The 21,442-nt window shown below is 36.7% G+C and overlaps 1 protein-coding gene across 3 annotated transcripts; it reads left to right on the top strand.

The window, feature by feature from the left end:
- The first annotated feature begins 3 nt into the window (after positions 1 to 3).
- ERMARD (ER membrane associated RNA degradation) lies at positions 4 to 18,986 on the top strand. 3 transcript variants are annotated; one of them, XM_069800804.1, is made up of 18 exons: positions 4 to 30; positions 1,301 to 1,469; positions 3,551 to 3,690; positions 4,217 to 4,318; positions 6,063 to 6,152; positions 7,216 to 7,313; positions 7,902 to 8,038; positions 9,359 to 9,473; positions 10,045 to 10,147; positions 10,594 to 10,623; positions 11,149 to 11,217; positions 12,053 to 12,223; positions 13,128 to 13,211; positions 14,041 to 14,120; positions 14,942 to 15,070; positions 16,542 to 16,751; positions 17,688 to 17,801; positions 18,468 to 18,986. In XM_069800804.1, exons 2-18 carry the CDS (start codon positions 1,301 to 1,303, stop codon positions 18,625 to 18,627), a joined length of 2,001 nt encoding a protein of 666 aa, XP_069656905.1. In that variant the 5' UTR covers positions 4 to 30; the 3' UTR covers positions 18,628 to 18,986. The 3 variants fall into 3 exon arrangements, with proteins under 3 accessions (XP_069656905.1, XP_069656907.1, XP_069656906.1); XM_069800806.1 differs by lacking the exon at positions 4 to 30 and adding an exon at positions 103 to 290; XM_069800805.1 differs by lacking the exon at positions 4 to 30 and adding an exon at positions 203 to 315.
- The last annotated feature ends 2,456 nt before the right edge of the window (positions 18,987 to 21,442 follow it).

The raw sequence follows: 21,442 nt of genomic DNA, 5'->3' as shown, positions 1-21,442 counted from the left end.
GCAGAGGGGGCGGGGCCAGCGGTAACGGAGGTAACGGCAGGCGGGCGCCATGGCGGGGTGGGGCGGCCGCTTCTGTGGGCGGCGGGGTGGGGAGGGAGATCGGGGGCTTCGGGCCGGGGGGCGCTGCCGCCCTCCTCGCCCCGGAGCGGCTGCCGGGGGAGCTGCCGGTGCCGCAGCGGGGGCGGGGGCAGCCCGGCCTCTGCGGCGCGGCGATGTCGCCCGGTGGAAAGCCGGGACTTGGTCACGTACCCTGTGTGGAGAAGGCAGCTGCCTGCTCCTCGTCCGGTCTGGTTTAGACAATAAAGGGTGACCCTGGTAGTTCATGTTTTGTTCTGGCCTCCTGTCTCTGACAGTGAAACGCGGGGGGGAAGAGGCTGAACTATATGTTTTATGAACATTCTAGATTATTTTTTTTTTTAACAGCAGATAGGATACTCCTGCTGGCAGCTAATACCAGTTCCTTCTAGGAACTGCTATGCTTGCTCTGTGCTGTTACCCATGTAAATACGCAGTCTCTCCTTGAAGCCGTGAATTCAGGAGTCATGTACCGTGAGGGTCAATTCCACCACCTAATTAAAGAGGGGAAAAAAAAGTTTTTAATTTAACTTTAATGGAATATTTCTGTATTTGTTGTGATACTTCATTTTCAAACGATTTCTTGTCTTTTTTCTGTTTGATTAATGAGGAAGTGTGACTTTTTCTACTAAATCAGAAGCTTTTCCTCCTTGTTAGCATGAGCAGTTCTATCTTTGCAAATTCTTTAATTTAAATGTGTGCTTCTGAATCAGTCCATCTTTCTGTTTAGGCTAATGTGCAAATAACATTTATGCTTAGATTGTTCTACCATTACTACCAGTTCATACAGAATACACGTGTTCCTCCCTGCCCCCCAAAGATTTTGCTGGTCCTAAGGACTGGAGCTCTTGGTTTTACTTGAAGTAGCATCAGTTTCCCTGCAAGCTCAGAGATCAGACAGAACAGTTATATATAAACTGGGATCTTTTGCTTCAATCTATCTTGGTATCAGTTCAGAAGATATAACCATTCAGAAATATACCATCCTGGCATTATGCAAATAGAGCAATCCTTCCCCTCAGTTTTCCACAAGGTGGTTCTGCTCAGAGAGTTCCTTTCATCGCGTACGTAGATGAAAGTTGCATTGCAAACCTTAACACCTTGTTTACAGGTGCTGTATTACTATCTGTATATCTGTGCTTATGGGTATGCTTTGATAATAATTTTCTTTGTTCTCATGTAATTTCTTAATGCAAGGACTTATTTGTGTGTGTGTGTGTTCTAGATGGCGTTGTCAGACTCGGTCACTACTTGTCTTTCTCCACCTGTGCATTATGTGATTTGCAAACTTGGATTTGAGAAGAAGGACACCTATGATATTAATAATATTTTATCTGAAAATGATGAAGTATGTTGGCAAGCTGTTACAGAGCATGTGTGTTACCTTGAATCAGGTTGGTGTTTACCTGTTGTAGTAATGATACATTTAAGACTGCTACAGCTTAGTTATAACATTTTATTATAGCACAGCATTAGCTTTGCTGCAGACTAGAGTACATGTAGTTCATATCTACAAGGAGCTTTAAATTTTTCATCCACGTTTGGTATTTGGTTATTGCTGGTTCCTAAGATTCAGGTAATCTGTGCTCCATAAGTAGCTGCTCCTTTGCTTCCTTGTTCATCTTGGTTCCTAGATTCATGTGCCTGTACATAAGAGGGGGTTCAGTTCTGCTTCTCTCCTACATCATAACTGCTTTCTTCTGTGTTCTTTATATCCTTTTTGCAGTAAATTTAAAACAGTCTGGGGCCATTAGTATTCCTACTGTTGCTTCTGGTTTTGTTTCCCCAAGTATGGCTTGTACAGAAGTACTGTTTGGTTTTCCTTCTGTATGCAGAACAGTTCATGATTGTTTTTCAACCAAAACAAAGTATTTATGCCCTGATGAACTTGTTGAATTTTAACTTGCCAAATTGCATCATGCAAGCTCTGTTATTAATTTCCAGAGAGGGTAAAAATGATACATGTTTCATAGAATCATGGAATTGTTTAGGTTGGAAAAGACCTTTAAGATCATCGAGTCCAACTGTCAACCCAACATCACCATGCCCACTAAACCATGTCCTAAAGTGCTTCGTCTATGCATTTTGCGAACACCTCCAGGGATGGTGACTCCACCACTTCCCTGGGCAGCCTGTTCCAATGCCTGACAACCCTTTCAGTAGAAGTTTTTTCTAATATCCAATCGAAACCTCCCCTGGTGCAGCCTGTTCCAATGCCTGACAACCCTTTCAGTAGAAGTTTTTTCTAATATCCAATCGAAACCTCCCCTGGTGCAGCCTGAGGCCATTTCCTCTTGTCCTATAACTAGTTACTTGATAAAAGAGACCAGTACCCACCTCACTACAGCCTCCTTTCAGGTAGTTGTAGAGAGCGATGAGGTCTCCCCTCAGCCTCCTTTTCTCCAGACTAAACCATCCCAGTTCCCTCAGCCGCTCCTCATAAGACTTGTGCTCTAGACGCTTCACCAGCTTCGTTGCCCTTCTCTGGACATGCTCCAGCACCTCAATGTCTTTCTTGTAGTGAGGGTCCCAAAACTGAACACGGTACTTGAGGTGTGGCCTCACCAGTGCTGAATACAGGGGAACAAACTTCCCTGCTCCTGCTGGCTACACTATTTCTGATACAAGCCAGGATGCCGTTGGCCTTCTTGGCCACCTGGGCACACTGCTGGCTCACATTCAGCCAGCTGTCAACCAGCACCCCCAGGTCTTTCTCTGCCCGGCAGCTTTCCAGCCACTCTTCCCCAAGCCTGTAGCGCTGCATGGGGTTGTTGTGACCCAAGTGCAGGACCCGGCACTTGGCCTTGTTGAACCTCATACAGTTGGCCTTGGCCCATCAATCCAGCCTGTCCAGATCCCTCTGTAGAGCCTTCCTACCCTTGAGCAGATCAACCCTGCCTCCTGACTTGGTGCCAACTTGGTGAGGTTTCTGCCTGATACAATATCTTGAAGTAAATCAGAAGAATTTATTTTCCTATAAAAGTGTCCCACCAAAGACGAGCAGTGATACCACTCTGTAAGGTACCACATCCATCTGTGTTCTTTAAAGGGTGTAAGTGGTGCAACTTGACTCATCCCCCTGAGCCTGCACTAGCTTCCAGCTTGATTATGTGGAATTTATGTACTGTAGTAGGTTCTTCCCGTTTCAACAAAACCAGAACATAATAATCCTCTTTACTTTCGTATTTTCTTGCATTAAGGTGTTGGGTGGTTTGGGTTTTTGTGGGGGTTTTTTTTTGAGAAGGTACTCGATCTTATCTGGTCTTACACTGCACTTTTACTTTTCTGTATCTTATCTGTGTGGTCTTTTGGACAGTAAATTGTAATGTACAAGTCGTGATAAAATAGTCTGGATAAAATTCTCTGTGCTAAATAGGTACACAAGCTGTAGCAGGTTTTAATCCTTGTAAGTTTTAAAATACTGGACCTCTGGGGAAGTTTGGTAGTCTAACCACCGTCTGTTTTTCAATTTAAGATCAAAGTGTGGATTATATCAAAAGCATACGATCATTAGGACCTGTATGTGAATCTGTTAATTTGCACTTGAAATCTCTGACCAAGGAGCAATTTGTAATTCAGTATGCATTATGGTTCCGCTGGACGAACTGCACAGAGGTATGGAAATGTCTGTTGACAATTTGTATTTTGACACATGAAGCCTTTGTGGAAGTTTAATGTAGGAATACACAAGAGTTATCGATGAACCAAAATGCTTAGAATTTGTAACTGATTGTCCTTCTCGGGTATGTAGTTGCTTCTAAATTTCCTGCCTTTGTGATTGGATTTTATAGAAGTTATCACAAAGAGAACATGAGGTGCTTTGGGCCTGTTCTAACCTAAGATGGTAGGATTTTGTTCTTCTGATAATCTGCCCTTAATATCAAGTTTTACTGTGTAAAGTTATTGTTGATAATTTTTATAGATGCAAGGCACTAGATACATTGCAACTAAAAATACAAGAGTTGCTCTAGGGCAGTTGCTTTCCAGGCATCTACATTTTGATCTCCTTGGCATGGTTTTCTTTCTCCATTTGCGTAGCGACTATCACAGAGGCATATTTAGGTTTCTCTGTGCTTTTGACAATTTGATTTTTTCCTTCTGAATATTTAACACAACATTCTTCCTCTCTCCCATCATACAGTTATTTCTTGAAGTATTTGATGTTCTACAAGATACTGAAACTACAGAAGTTGCTCTTGGCTTAATGAAACTAACATCATGCTTGGAGCGAGCCTTGGGTGATGTAAGTGCCAGCATGAGGAGTCTATTGCAGGTTTGGTTTTATAAGATGGGAACGAGCTCTTGGATTTAACTGCACATTGAAAAAGTGAGATTACCCTGTACTGTGGTAGTACACAAATAGCCCAGCTGCATTTGGTAATGGAAACATCTTTGGGGACTCCTTCACTTGTGCTGGTAGAGTTGCTTGTGCGAGTGCTGTTACTAAATTTCATTAAAAAAGAGCAAAGTTTGCTTCATCAGTGTACATAAGGTAGGTCTTTGTTACTCTGATTTATTTAACTGAAACAGGGAGCAGCATACCTTCTGCAGAAGATCTGATGATGTAGTAACTTCTGTGAGGGAAGGCAGGAGTGTGCAGCTGGAAACTGGCTGCTAGATAACTTCTCTCAGAGTTCTGTTTGCAGAGTGTACATCTGTTTAAATGCTTCGACACGAGTCTTGTGCTGCAAAAACATCTAGAAGTCAGCTAACAACTTAAATTCTTGACCTAACTGTTCAGCTGGATAGATCTGGGATCCATCTTGTAGTCCTGAATGTTTGTCTTGTTAACACATTCCTGCTTTCCTTTACCTTGTAATAGTTAGTAAAGGACTGCACTCTTGTTAAGTTTAAAGAGTAATACTGTAGGAGTTCCATGACCAGCATGAGGCAAGGAGTGCATACATGACATGACTTAGACTTAGGAATTCTGAATGGTATTAAGAAACTTGTATTGTGAATCCTTTTTGATAGAACGTGAATTAGGCTGTGGTTCAACATTTGGTGATAGCACTACTTAAATTTGTTCAGTCAATCTTCACAGCCATCTGCCTTGTTTGCTGGTATTCTATACATTATGTGAGTGCAAATATTTGAAGGCCTAGTAGCAAGCTAGATTGATGAACTGGTCCAGGTACCTTTCCACCTTTTTCCTCTACCCCCATTTTTGTTTTTCAGCTGGATCAGTTCCTTGGTCTGCTTCACTGCATGACCACACAAACAGATGCCACCACTACTTAGGGGCATGCAAGTTAGGGAGAAGGGAGCAACAGCTGTTTTAAGAGGCTTTGCTGTTGGGGTGTATCGCCCACAGATCAGATAAAATAGCTGGTTGTTAAATCTCCGTGAGGAGCTTTGGAGAAGGAAATGCCAGAGAAAGAACAGTGGGCTACTTCACACCTAGACAAACCAATTTGCCCAAGTAAATTTTGAAGTAATGAAAAATTACCAAGCATTGGAAAAAAACTGTCAGGGAGAATACAAAGAATGGAAGGCTTCATAGCAGTTGAGACTAGAGATGCTGAGATTGCCCAACTAGGATAAAATCTAGTTTAAGGAACAGCCGGAATTAGAAGACAAACCACAAGTCTCCTTCTTTGAACAATGACAGACCCTATAGATTTCTAGGGTAAGAATGAAGTATGGTGTCCTGGGTGGAGTTTATTCCCTTAATTACATGTTCTCCTTGTGCTTTACTGTTTGGGTTTTTTTTCTGGAGAACAGCAGTACTTGTACAGACACTGTGAAAAGCCTAACTATGGGAACATTAAGTAGGATATCCAGTCTTTCCTGATATGTTCTGTAAATTTTAATTTGTCATGAAATTACAGAATTTAAAGCCTTTTTAAGGATTTGGTGGGTTTTGTTTGATTAGTGTTTTTACAATAATGAAAATGGTTGCTGGGTGAAGTAGTCAAGTTGTATGTTTGAAATGCAAAGAAGTATACTGAATTACTTATGTTACCTGTTTTGCTTTTCTTTAATAGGTATATTTACTCATTGGGAAAGATTGCCCTTTCCTTCTAAGAGACTTGCTTGCTTCTGAACAGCTTGCAGTTGTCTTTGGACAAGCTGTAGTAAGTGCATAGTTTTGAAATAAGTAATAAATAATGAGCTTGTTTTCTTCTTGCCAAATGGCAGGTTTCCAAGCATAGCCTTTGCTTGGACTGAAGGAGATTTTGCAAATTCTGTAATATATTGGAAAAACTTTCATTTTATATGTGTTGCAGTCTGGGGGGATATATGGCAAAAATAATGAATATTGTAAATGGAAATATTTTTAAAGGCAAGCTCATAAGTTCTTATTTGCTTTTCTACATAAAAAACCTATATACGTAAAACTTCACATATCTGTCAATATCTTTCAACTTGAAAATACACATCCTGCACTGGCTGTTTCTGATGAGCTGTGTTCCCCTTCACCACCACTGTAGTAAGATGCTTCATAATGTTTACCACACTAGAGTTTTTCAAAATAGAGGAAATTAATTTATTCATCCCCATGTGCAAAAAAATAATAAAACCAAAATTCTGATGACATTCTTGTGTAAACGGAGTAGGTGGTCTTTCTCGTACAGTTTTACAAACGTAAACTCTTCCTTAGGACAAAATATTGGATGTGAACTGTAGAAGCTTGTATTGTTAGCCAGTCTAGTAGTGTTACAACGGTTATTTCTTGAATTTTGGTGGCATGTGGAATAGTTCAATTCTTACAGTTAAAAAATAAAAACAAAGTTTCCCTTTTTGTTTGATAGTGATCTGGGAATACAGCTTTGAATGCAAATTCTGTATTTTATGTTAATTTGTGTTAAATTATGGTGGATTTATACTAAAAGAAGTAAGAAGCTAAACTTGATCTCATTTGTTTGCCTGTCGAAACTGTTTGGAATGTTTAATAATGAGTTTTATTATTCCCGCATTATATTCTATAGCATGTACAAGTGAGCTGAAAGATTTTCTTTCAGAGAATACAGGGAATTGCAAATAATGGGTTGCTGTTACTGTGACAAGCTGTGGCCAGTCAACTTGACAGTAGACATTGTAGTTTCTCAATAACTTGTGAAATTTTCTGTCAGGGAAAGATACAAGGTAATAAATAATAGATTTCTTCATGCAGTAATCACTTTGTTTATTAATTAGATGAATGTACTGAGGGTATTCATTGGATCTCCGTATGGTCTGAATCTTCGTAATGTTTTGTGGCATGGGTTTGCATCCCCACAAGAAATTCCTGCAAAGTAAGTTACCAAAAAGAATCTCATTTTCTTACCAGTCATATTTGAGAGTGCTTGAAAAGCCGTTAGTAAAACTTACTGCTCTTATTGAAAAAAATTTAAAAAAAAGAAAAAAAAATGTCCAAAGGCCTCTGGTAGTATCCTGACATTTTTCCCCTGCTGCTGCTTTTGGAAAGGGATTTCCATAGAATACTTTAGCCATTATAAAGCTGGTCAGTTTTAGGACCAGTGGTTTTTTTTACTAGCAGGAAAAGCAAGAAAGCTTAAGGTCTTTTTTTTTGAAACCCAGTTCCTTGTCCGTCAGGGCAGTAGGAATAACTCGGAACAAAACGCAGAGGAATGGGGTAGGATGATAAGCAACAGCAGCCAATGTGGAATACAGAGATGCTTTTTTCCTAATTCTACATTGATTTTTTCATGCTTGTGAATGTAATTATTAAGTGCCCCTACCCAAAAGAGATGGGGAGTATTGGTTTTGGATGTTCTTTGAAAGAGCAAAAAAACCCCTTTGTCCCCAACCCACAATTGCTGACTCTTTGCAAAAGATTTAGTTGTATAAGCTTTTCTAATATATTATGGTATTCTCCCTAGATACTGTGCTATGCTGCTTTTTTTAACTGCAGGATTGGGTCAGTTGTTACAGACATATCTTATGCAAACTAAATGCATTCTAGTACATCGACCTTATGTGACCTTCATGAGCTTAGATGAGCTTGGCATATTTCCAGGCAAGTATTTAGTCATTAGCAAGTTTTTATTATATTTGCTATTGTTTCATTGTCTAAAAGTGCTGTTGAAAATAATGCATTTTCCACAGTCCTAAGATTGAATCTTAACTAAGATACCTGTATGCACTGTCATTAGATGAATCAATCGTGCTTGTAGGACAACTTTTTAATATGTAGGCAGTTCCACTGATTATTGAATCAAAGAATACTGCATTGTAAAATAATTATAACACATTGAAACGTGTAACATTACTGCTTCTAAAAGACTTTGGCTGTATGTTCCAGGTTTTTGATGATGAGTGTTCCTTTCATGTAACAGTCATCTATTTTGCCTTCACAAAATCTAATTCTTTGCAGAATCAGGGGGTTCCAGCTGCAAGGGTCCCAGCAGGAGTGCCCTGCATCTTACAGGGAAGGTAGTGTTGAAACAGAGTAACGGGTGGTGACACATCTTCAGTACACTGATGCTTTTCTCAGGGAAGGACCTGAAGTGTCAGATTAAAATCTTCTCATGTCCCTGGCTACAGACCTTATTTGGTTTATTCTTACTCTTTTTAAAGCAAAACCAGCATATGGGGAATCTTTGTGTCAATGGTGGTCATGGTCAGTTTGTGCTACGTAATCAAATTGCCAGTGGAACATCTGTTAACAGAACCAAGACAGGGGTTTTGGGAACCAAATCAAGCTGATAACAGTCCAGGCATCATGTAACATAAATCCTATAGCTGTTGATTTGCTTTGAAAAAACACCTAGTGCAATCAAGTTGCACTTACTGTTTTAAGCTTTCTCTTGGATAAGATATTTATAATGTGAATTCGTAAGTGTGAGTTTCTTTTTATGGTGGCACTGAAGTATGAAGTGTTCATTTTTTATGCTAAATGTCAGCACAGAAAATTGATGAAGTAGGAACAATGTGCTCATGTTCAAATGTTCATAGTACTGTACTGATTCTTACTGAATTAAAATGATTAATATATATTACACTTTTTAAAAGTATTTGAAGTAGGTGGAGAAGAACTCAACAGAAGCTGGGTCCGGTTGCTGTGTAGTCTTTTAGTCTCAGTAAAAAGCAGCCATGACTTTTTAACACTTTTTACTCTGTAATTTTATATTATCACTAAAAATACAATCTTACAAATGCAATTTGTGATCTTAAATATGACTACCATTGTACTTGTATAGTTAAAATAAATTGGGTAACTTTTAAGTCTCCCTTTACAAATGCTGAAATAATCTTATATTTTCAGTTAAATACTAAGAATGAATTAGCAAACCATAGATTGTATGTAGTTTATCAATGTTGTTTTGCTAACTTGCAGATCTTAATCATGAAACACTTTCCGTAGCCGAAGAGCTAGTAAAACTGTCCAGTTTTGTATTAAAAACAATGTTACCATTTTGGATGGCTGCTTTAACAGCTTTCAAGCAAAGCAGGTAACAGTCAAATTTTTTTTAAATTTATTTTTTATTTTTTATATTCTATATTTATAGAATAATAGCAGGATTTGTAGGTTCCAAAGCTTTTTGCTGAATCTGTTGCTTAACAACATATAGTTATGCATTGTTATGGTGGTCTCTCAGAAAGAGACCTACTCTTTGTGGACCTACTACTTTATTTTGTGCCAGCTAGCATTATAAATTATATTTTGAAACCTAAAAAATACTATTGCAGATGTAGCCAAAAAGGAGAGTTTTACAAAGCAAATGGAAATAAATCTTCAGATATTAACATTTCAAGTTGAAAAAAAAAGTACATTGTTTTGTTTTCCTCTCCCATGCTCCACCTTTTTGTAAGTTATTCTCATCTCTGAGCTGGTTTGAATTCAGTGGTCAGCTTCTGCTGGGCACAGGTAGTCATTTATTGTTTGTTTATGAAGTGCATTACAGAGGAATTTTGCTCTGGGTTGTTTGGCCTAAGAGTGTGACCCTGAGATGGCTCTAATTTCCATTTAGATTGTATTTATAAGGAGGGAAAACCCCTTTGGGTACTCTGTTATTTTTGCAGGTATGCTGACTGTGTGATTCTCTTACTTCCTCAGCTGGAAGTTGGACTTAGATTGCTCTTCACTACAACTAATAAATGTCCAAATCGATTGCTAACAGCTGAGGTAAAATTTCTGTCTAAAGTCAATTATGATATAGTGCTAATAATATTTTCAAAATAGTTATTCTAGAAGCATAGTGTCTGAACATTTACAGATTTCCCCCCCCAAAATTTTCAATCAGTTGTGGAACATTATTTACAAATTTCCAGTAGAGTTTCATCAATGCTTCATGTTTTTTTGTAAAGATGTCTGCCCATAAAAGAGGTCTGAAAAAGTACTTGAAGTTTAGTGTTCAGAAGTAGTTTAGGTTGGGGAGTAGATTGTGTTATATTTATTTTAAAAAACTTGGCACAAAATCCAAAAGTCCCTTTTTTCATTTGTAAGTGGGGGTTTTTTTGCTATTCATGCATCTCTGGTATCTCTTGCAAATGAATAAATATAAGTTTGGTATACATGTCTAGTTAGTTGTTTTCATTTGAAAATCAAATATTAATTGTCTTTTTTTCCAGCCTTCTGCTCTCTACACCACTTTTGATGAGGTACTTGTGTTTTTTTGGTTTTGTTTGGGGTTTTTTTTTAAATATATATCAATGTCAGAATTTAAGCACATGCATATTTCCCATTACTAGAGACCAGAAAGCACTTTCTTGTGTTGGATAAGACGTTATTTCTAATTTTTTTCCAAATAGAAGATGATGGACAGTAAACACTTTAAATTTGGAATCCCCCAGAAAATATCAAAATTAATACAAATTTTAATCAACAGACTTTAATTTCTTCTAAGTGTTTTTATCTTGAAATTCTTCATCTTACAGAAACAAACATTCTGTCATTTTTCCTAGATTCAGTTGTTCAAAATCAATACAAATAAACATTGCAAGCAGAAATCCTCAATTTTACAATTTTGAATTATCTCAAATTGTCTGTCAGTAATAATTAGGCACCTTGATTTTTAAGTGCTGGAAGTAATTGCTTAAAATTAGGGAAACTAATTACTTCAGTTGTTTTTTATTCGATTGCTTGGCTTTCAATAATAAGTTTCTATTCAAATTACTTTTTTTTAGATGCTAGCAAAGCGTTTGGATAATGAAGAAGTCAACCAGCTTCCTGCAGTTCTTCAGGAACCTGCCATGGCAAGTGTTTTGAAAGTTTTGCGGTTTGTTTGTTGGTGGGTTTTTTGTTTGGTCTTTTGTCGTTGTTATTTTGTTTTTAAATTTAGTGATATATTTATAATCGTGCCTAATACCCATTTATTTCACATAGCTTATCTTCAGCAGCTTAGAACCAGAAGCTTGTTACCCTTTTTCATTGTGAAGGATACAAAGCAGTACCTGACAAGCTATATTGGGTTAGGATATAAGACTATCTTTTTTTCTGAAATATAGAAGTCTCAGAGATATTTGTCTTTAGACTTTGAAGATAGCTGAATGGAGCAGAAGAAAAACTGATGCCTCATACAGGGAAAATCAAAACTTATTTCTGATTGCTTCTGGGACACATCTTAGACTACCTGGGCAGATGGCACAAAAACATAGCTGCAAACCTACCAGAGCACATCCTGCATCTTGCCACTCAAACAGATAGTGAACATAAAAACTAGGGGTGCTGAATTGAGAGGCCTTTTGAGACTGTAGGGGAGACCTGAGTTTATTGTCCTGCTCCCAGAGGCAGTGGGTCTGTGGAGGACTTGGGATGCAAAGCTGAAGGAAATCTGTTGTTACCTCTCAAGAAATAGCATGTATGTTAGTTTTGAATTTCCCCAGAAGCTACCAAGATGGATGAGTTGCCTTTTTTTTTTTTTTTTTACAAGTATGGTTTGCATTGTTTTTTCTGACGATCTAAATGCCCCTTTCCTATAGATGAAATGACGTACTTATCTTTCAGAGGTATTCTCTACACTGAATGTATTCTATTCTATGTGAATACACATAGAACAGAATTCTATACACTTGGTGCATGTTTCCACAGGAATTTCTTTGGGATTTCTTGAACCACCAGGAGGGTCCACGTATAAGAGATCGTTTAAGCCATGGAGAAATCAATCTACAAGCATTTCCCAGAGAAGCAGCTAATCAGATAGTGGCATTTGCAATTACTCTTCTCTGCAGATTCTCAGATGAAGACATGTTTGCTTTTAAGGTAGTAATCAATATTATGGTCTCAGAAGATTTTTTTTCAGTTGTTTTGGATGCCAAATCTGATTCTAGAGAGTCTTGTGACAGAATCTTTGTTTGCAGCAGCTTTTTGTGGAAATGAAGTATTCCTTCAAGTAAAAAATTGTGAAAGTTTGTTTTTTCTAGTTTTGTAATGAAATAAGTACAGAAAGTTTTCCGAAAGATTACGCTTTCTTACCATACCTTAATTTGTTTGCTTAACCACTCCTTCACATGGTTGATCCATAAATTATAGTGATTCCACTTAATTTTATTTTTCAAATTGTATTGATACCTAGCCTGTTTATCTGCTAAATTATCTGAAAGGTACGTAGAACAGCTGTAGCTCAGCCACTGAGGTATGTAATGTTTGAGATTTTCTTTCTCTGAGACGCTATAAATAATGGTGGCTCACTAATGGAGGTGTGATTTGTATCCATACTCTATACTGTGGATTTGTGAACACTTTTTGTCTAGCAATACATGTTTCTCAACATTAGCAATTATTATATTTGCTCCCTCCAATTTCCTGTTAATATTTGGGATTACTACTTTCAATATCATACAGCAACCTGTGAAATAAATCTTCCATTTATTAGTTGCAGCTCTTCTTAGTTTCTCAAGATATATTGCATGCTGCTGCACTGAGAGAATACTTGCTTGCTTTTCTATCAGCTGCTGTCAGGTTTCATAGTTAAAATGTGTCAAAGAAATTAAGCTTTAAACACTCATTGTGCTGATTACTGCTTTCAGCCCTCAGACATTTGGAAGTCTTTATTGACTTCAGTACTATAGGTGGCTTGCATAAAATTAAGGATAAGTCTTGGTCTGCATATGATTAGGACAGTTTAAAGAAACTGTTGTGTATTGTCTATGATTTTGTAAATCAGGAACACATGGTCATAAAACCACTGATGAACTGTGCAAGTTGCTACCGTTCTCAATTTCATCCAATTTCCCGACTCAAGAAACAGGTAGGTACTTCCAACTGTGAAAGCATTTTGGTCTTTAAAATTGTGAATCCTTGAAATTGGTCTCATTGTCTTCATGCTTTGATTGTCCTAAAAAGTTAAAATCTTACCTTTTTTTAATGAGCTTTTCAGTTTTATCTTTCAGAATTTACAGTTGCTAAAATGAGGTGTAATTAAGCACACTCCTGTTGATGCAATTGGTGCTGTGTTTGTGCTCTAGATCACTGAATAGTTTTATTCTTACCTGGATGTTTGCTGTTTTGTAGTTTTCTTAATGTCCTTGTGCTTTCTTATGTCAGGAACACTCTGTTTGGTCACGTCTCTAAGAATCTTGGATTAGGCTATAACTAAGGTTTTTATTGTGTGAAAGCCAGCTGATTAAGATTTTGTCACTGTAGCAAAGTCTGCTTTCAGGTGTTTGTTGTGGTAGTTCTCTGCTGATCAGTTTATGAGTTATTGAACTGCTTGAAGATGTTCCTCCATTGATTTAAGGTTGCAGTAGACATACTTAGTACTTTTCATTTTCGACAGCATTCAAACCGTATGTTGCAAAAGTCACATTAGTTAATTTTTTATATTAAAAGAAAGGAAGAAAGAATAGCAAATTCGTTTATTCAGATGAAGTTTTAGCATGAAAGTGTACATCAAGACTTTTTGCCCTAACATAAACCTTAACAATTTATGTCAGCTTACACAATTATGACTACTGCTGGACAAGTAATTTACTACCTGTTGCAGTTTTTCTAAAATAGCCACTAAGAAAAGTAAAATATGTTGTCCTGTCTGTCAGAGGCTACACTTTACATAACATTTTTCATGATACATTTTTGAGGTACTGGAATGTATGAAGAGCATTCACTTATGGCCTGAATTGCCAACAGTGCCTGAGGAGCACGTTCAAATGATTAAAGGGTATGTATATGCTGTTAAAGAAAAGATAGTTCTCAAAATAGTTATGAAGAATGGGATTTGAGATGGTGAACTGTCTCTTCAAATACTTTACAAGGAAGATGATAGACACCAGAGGGGTTGTGAGAAGATCCCTTTGTTCTTTTCAGCTTAATCTGTGCCATACACATCAGTACAGATACTGTAAAAACTATAAACAGCTATAACTTGAAGGGAATGAGAAGATATCTGAAACATACAGAGGTGTTAGTGACTCCATATTCTGATGAGTTGCTGAAGGGGCTATTAGGAATTTAAAGTAGAGCCTGAGTCCATCACAATAAAACAAAAAAAAAGGCTCACCTGATGTAAAACAGAAAACAATTGCTTATTCTGAAAAGCGCTTGGTAACCAAATCAGTGGAAGACTTTACATGAGATATTACTTAGAAAAAGAATGTAACGTTCTCTTGTTATTTGAAAAGGAGGAAGTCATTAACAATATCGGTGGAGGAAATTGTACTTGTCTACAGCTCAGAGGTGAAAATTCAATGCATCTAGCACATACTCAATATGCTGCAGAAATTTGATACAGAGGATCTTGAACAGAGGATTAAGAGGGGTTCAGAAGACTGTTGAGACTGAGAAAAGGTTGGTTTTAGTTGGAGAAAGAAAATCATACTTATAAGGTGGAGGGAGAAGAACCATAATATCAGAGAGTGAGAGTGGACATTGAATACACTGCTATCCAAAAAATCTGCATCTTGATCTATGCCATTTGAGAACTGATAAGTGCTACAGAGTTTTATCATCTCAAGTCTTAATTTTTTCTTTTGTTTTTTTAAGGTTGGAAGGAAATGCTGAAGCTAGTGCTTTGATTTTGATGATATCTGAAATTGTATCTCAGTTGCAGCAATATATGCCCCAGAATTTCTATAGTTCAGGTGATAGAATCGATAGTGTCCTAACAGAGAGGTGAGTTTGATGTCCTCCTGGTTCCTGCTGTCAGCTTCTACATGCAGCCCAGCACAAGAACTCTCAAACCTAAACTACTCATTTCCCTGTTTTTAGAGCAATGCTTGAAATGTTGCATGCACTTTTCTAATATTGCTGCTGACTTAATTAAAAAATCTTAAGAATGCAGCCGAACATCATCTTCAAAATGAAGATGAGATGTTATAGATTTGGGACATTATTACAGTAGAGATTTTACTTGGAAATTAGCATGAAAAATTTTTTTGGGGGGGAAGCAAAATGTTTTAAATATTTATGTATTGACTAGATTAAGTTGGGTTTAATCCACTTTGTGTGCTAAAACTGCATCAGAAATTTGCTTTAATGTGCTTGGTGTCACAGCCGTGCGTGGCATTTAAAATAGTAATATGCTGCTACATAATTCTATTCTTACATGCTTTAGAATCAAGATTCTGAAATAGAAGGTACCTTGTTATACTTGTTGTCAGACTTGGAGGTATGTTAGTTCCAATTATATCTGACTTGGAGTAATGACCAAAACAATTTGACTTTTAATTGGCACTCTTATATCAGTCTTAATAGTGCCATGACTGAATGAACACATTGGAACAAAACTCTCCTAATCAAACTGCCATTAGACGTGGGCAGGATAGTACAAAGAGGATTTTACCTGTTGCTTTGCTTGTCTAGAATGCGTGCCTTCTGTTTCCTACCCACCAATCTGCACCTTTCTCATTTATGAAAAAGAAGCCTGATTACTAAAGTGCTAAACTATTTTTAGAGTTTTCTCCCTTCATGACTTTTAGTTTTGTTATCTCAGAGATAATTTGAACATGAGGGAGATTAAGAAACATTTCTATAAGAGCAGAGTGTTTAAAGTGATGTGTGACACATTAGGTTGGCAGATTAGAATATGACAGCAGAAAGACATTTGGGTGCTTTAACAAAGCATAATCTGGTGTGGTGTTGATTAAAACAATGGCCTCACCACCTGCATTTTACGAAATGTTAAGTCTGCTTCTTGTTCTGCCCAGAAGAAGGACCACACACTATTGGGAGTACTAATTAATACCATTTGTTTGAGTGAGTTTTATTATGGTGGATGTTAATTCGTTGTGAATTGAACTATGGTGGGAGGCTTCAACCACAACCCTGCTGTGATTTGATGTGTTCAGTGTATCATTTCAGCCAGGCAGTTTTGTTTATTGTGGTTGTATTTCTTTGATCTGAAATGGGAAACACATTCATCACCAGCAGTTTTGCATTTATATTCAGTAAAGTGATAGAGAACACAATCACTACCCCTACTACATAGATCCTTGCTTTTTTTCAATTATGAGGTAAGAGTAATCTGTTTCCAGGCTTTCTGAGTTAAAACACTATGAATCAAACCACACCGAATATGAAATGTATCTCATGTTAAATCCAGCTAACAAAAGATTGAAATTAACAATTCCTTCCTGTTTTGGAGGCTGTTGACTGAACTTTGTGATACGCATATTTGCACACTTTATTCTCCGAGACCTGTTCTGGAAACAGTGGTGGTATTCCGTAAAATAAGCACACAGTGCCATCAAGTGTCTGAAAAAGTTATTGCCAGCACTGAGTTGCGATACAAACAGTGGATGAACAAGACTCTACGTTCTCGCCAGAGGCATAACTATCGACGAATGTTGAACAGGTTGGCTGATGTTTTTTCTTTACTTTGCGGTTAGGTTTATGAGAGAGTGGCTGCATGCTGATGTTGCTAACTTGCAGTGGTTTGTCTTAGAAGTTTAAAGTCAACAGTGTTTATGTGTTCCTGTTAGCCATTTTAGAGTTAAGTGTCAATCCAGATTTCTGTTATGTAGTAATATTGAAATAACGAGAAAACCTCAAATTGGAGAATAATTTAATGGGTATTTTTAGCATTGCTAGATTACCTCACTGTAAATTATAAGCTTTCAAATAAAAGTATAATTTAAATGTTAGATTGTATTTTTTAGTTGCTAGCTTTTCCTATTTAAGCGTATAAATGTCATTCAATTTTTATCTGAATGCAATAGGTTAAAGTGATTTCAAGACTCTGCCTACTTTAGTTCTGCTGCTTTTTATGATTATACCTGGGCCATCATCTTTATAGATAGAAGAGAGGTTGTTTACTATTCCATTAATTTTGTTCCTATTTAAAAGTGTTTTCCAGGGATTTATGAATTTACTTTAAAAACTGGGAAAACTGTAAATATTGTATTCTTGGCCAGGCTATGTTCCTAAAAACGTCGACCATATTATTTAAGAAACATAGCTTAAAGTGATAACTGACAATACATATTTGCAATTCAGTTGAACTCCACTTTCTTATCTATGGAGTAATGGGTGCTGGAATCTTAACTATATATGTTTCTTTTTTTGTCCTCTTTTTGAGGTTTCATAATATATAGTCTTTGTTTATAGTTTTGATATTTGCTCTGCTCTTTGCTGAAGGAGATTTCGTAATCTCCTCCCCACCCACCCACCCACTATGCAATATCCAGCTATTTAGGATGGATACAGAAGTCTGAAGAATTTTTTATATTAATGATTTCTATTTAATTTGGTTTTAGTGTGTTTATTTTAAAATATTTTTTCCTATTTTTAGCATTAAATTTTTGTCTCCAGTGTTGCGGCTCATCTTAGTGTTGATTACTCTGGAACTAGTCAATATTCATTTGGTTTCTAAGAAGAATCCTCTTGAATATCAGCAGTATCTGAAGTGAGTATATAAGATTTACTTTATGAAAATAGGAAGTTGTACACATTCCTTTTTGATATGTAATATAAATCCTGTAGAGAAAAAAATAAAAAAGGAACAGCATGACTTTTAGTACATTGTCATCTTTCTATCATTGTATCTCAGAAAATGTTGACTCAAGAACTAAAATAACTTAGTTGAAAATATATGGTCCAGTTATTCACATTTTTAATTTTTATTAGACTTCCTTAGTATAGGTAGAGAACGATCACACACTCAAAAAATATTAATACATAAAAGCTGTATTTAATATGTTGGTAATTTTACTCCTTCTGTGTCAATTGGATGGTTGGGTATCATAGACTTTGTGAAACATTTGACTGAGAAAGAATTTTCCCCAAATGGCTTCCTGTCCTATCACAGATTTTATCACTGCATTCTTTCTATGGCAGTGTTTAACTGCAGTTCTGAAAATCATCGCTTCTTACTGTGAGAATGAGGGAGTAGTTCTCTTCAAGAAGTAGAAGAAACTTTAATGTATTGATCATCCTGAAGGACATTTGGAAATTTGGAGACATTAAAAGCTTTAAATCAGGCACTGAGATATTTTTCTTTTTTTCTTTTTTTTTCATTTTTTCTTTTTAAATCCTTCAATGAGTTTTTCTTCTTTGGTTTTCTTTCTCGTAGGTTTTTGAAGTCAATCTTGCAGTATACTGAGAACTTGGTGACATACACAAGCCCCGAGAAAAACAAGTGGGATGAAACCATGGAGCTTACAAACAAGACTTTGATAAGAATAAGGAAAATCAGTGACAGAAAGCTAATGTTAATGCAGCTGGCTACATAAATTAAACGTTTTTAAGATTATTTGGACATTGTTACATCTTAAGAGTTCTGGAGTCCTCAAACTTGACAAGTCTAATTCAAAGATAAACTTCATCAGTCATTGTCAAATTTTGGATGCAAAATTTAGTCTTTGTATTAGAAGGTCGCTGTTGAGACTGGTGTTGAACGTTCAAGCTTCCGAAGAATGGACTGTTTGCCAAATCCAGTGAAAATGACTTATTGTGAGCTAAATCAGGATGATGCAAGTTCTACTTCAAGTATATTATGTGTTTTGTAGCTTGAAATTTTTTTTTGTAGTTTTCTGTTATACTGAAAATATCTAAGAAAAGAGTGTGAATAAAAGTTGTGGGAAATTTTAAATCCAAAAAGTAATTTTTTTACTTTGAAATATACTGGAAATAGTGTCAGACACTGTGATCTACAGGTTAAGAAATTATGAGCATTTAGCATAAAGTAGTGCTCGTTGGCAGCTGTGGTTGTTATTATTAGTTCATAACAGAGTCAGATCTTGCACTGAGGTAGAGCTGATAGCACAGTAACCAGTTGTTTATATACCAGGATTTAAAGGAGGCAGGGTGGAATAACTTTTGCACAGTATGTGTTTCTTTTGTTTAATTTCATCTGCTTATTCCCAATACATATCTAGTTAGTTAATTTCATGCAGATTAAATATGAACACACACATGCTCACAGACACATATTTATTGTGGTTCAAAAAGTTATCATCTTGTTGCACACAACATTCATTTGAATAATTTATTTTTTCAAAATAAATTCTCCCCCTTTCTCATCCCCAAAGAGTAGACTTTCAAAGGAATGCATCAGTTGAAGAACAGATTCACAAAAGACCACCAATCTCTATCGATTTGCTTTCTCCTATGGAGAGTAAAACCAGAGGGTAGCGTCTGGAGAATGTTTGGCTCTACAAAAGATTAGAGATTCAAGTTACATTTTAATAAGATTCTTTGCAATGTTTCTTGACTGGAAATCACAGTGAGAGAGTTACTAGTTTGGTTTATTTGGTGTGGGGGATGGATATAAGCTAAAATCATATTGCTTCCTTTATGCTACTCTTGCGATATATTGTGTGTGTGTGTGTGTGTGTTCAAAATTTAACTATGTCACCTTCCAAGGATTTTTTGTTACTATGGAACTAAATGATGTGAAGAAGTGTGAACTAGATAAAAACCATTAAAACTGGGAATAGAGAATAATGAATCAAATGCAGTGTATGAGCCACAGTCTGAAATTTCTGCTTTTTTTAACACCTGGGTTGGCAAATCCTAATTATATTTTTGAAGGCTTATTTTGTACCCATTGACTTTGCTCAGGACGTGTTAACTTCTGCTAAGTGTAGCTTGGTAGTGACATTTGTGATGACACTTGCTTTGATGGTGATAAGTATTGTAAGGGGGTGGGTGATAAGTATTGTGAGGCAAAAAATTTATTTAAGCTTTACATATTTATTGTATGAAAGAGATCAAGAAATTAAAACACAGAGTCATGATTTAAAAGTACATAAACAGCTGACACGCTTTCTCCTTTTAAAGTATGTTCATGTACTGAAAAGCACCTTATGGACCATAGATGAATATTTTCAACAACATAAGTTTTCCTTTTGTTTCTATATTGAAACTTTGCTAAAATGACCTTGCATGCTATTCTCTTCATATGCTTTTACTTAAGATGGAGCACATTGACAGTTTCTCCTTTACTAATTAGTGCCATAGATGTGATTTGCTGCTTTAAGTCTGCAGTAAGAAACATGATGGACTTCTGGAAATTATATGAAAGATGCCTTTCCAGCTTGTTTTCCTACCTCTGAAGCTCTCTGATGGGAATGCTGCTACCATCTATTGTTAAACAAATCTAGAACAGACTGGGACAATCCAATTTATTCTGACTTAACGCTGTCATTTGCCAGTAGGGCTGCATGCGGGGCTTATGGTTTCTTCCTGCTGTTAAAAGACTTGCAGAATAGAGCTGCAGAATAAATGTATATTCTACAATGCACATTGAAAAACAAATGGCAAGAGACATGGTAAAGATCATGGGGTTTGTCCTTTATCGGTTACTTGAAATGACTTCTCTGCCTGAGTTATTCATCTTTGCCATCTGTTTGGCGTCACTTTGAGTTGTAAGATATTAGAAAGAATCTTGACTGTGCACATTCAGTATTCCTGAGAGCAAAAGAAGCTTGGAATAACCAAAGATATCCAGTGGGTACGTGCATGAGTAATGCTGACAAAACACATCACGTTTAAATGCAAGTGCTCTCATTTTTGTTGTCCTGAAGGGAATTAATTCTGGAGCTGAGCTGTCCAAAACCACATAACCATCCATTAGGCATTCAAGTAGTTGTCCAGTCTTTTTTCAAAATTATTTCATTCTTGAAATTTCAAATATCTAGAATTGTACCCAAGACTATTTTCTTGCAAATGTGGCATTTCATCCAAGTATTACTCGTGTCTGTTTTAATTGTTGGCCTTGCTCCCTGAGGTCTGCATTTTCCTGGAGCTAGTATTCACTTGGTGAATCTACAGAGACATTGAAGTGGAACCTGCAGCATCCTCTGAGGAAGGCAGTTGAAATATTTTGTTTACCTGGATAATGCTGATGAGGAAGTGGTTGTTCTTCTGTCAGATCTTCTGAGTTTGATTAATCAATTTATATATGTGCGCGCACGCACGTCTGTGTGTATGTTAATTAAAAAGAGCTGAGATTTTTTTTTCTAATATTTCCTGATCTTACAGGCTAATGTTAGGCATCCCAACTCAAAGAATTTATGACAGAAGTTTTGAAAACATGGAAGAAAA

This window comes from Haliaeetus albicilla, chromosome 13, assembly GCF_947461875.1.
Source record: "Haliaeetus albicilla chromosome 13, bHalAlb1.1, whole genome shotgun sequence".
Taxonomy (NCBI): domain Eukaryota; kingdom Metazoa; phylum Chordata; class Aves; order Accipitriformes; family Accipitridae; genus Haliaeetus; species Haliaeetus albicilla.
Note: the sequence above shows the minus strand (reverse complement) of the source record. Positions and strands in the feature narration are given on the sequence as shown.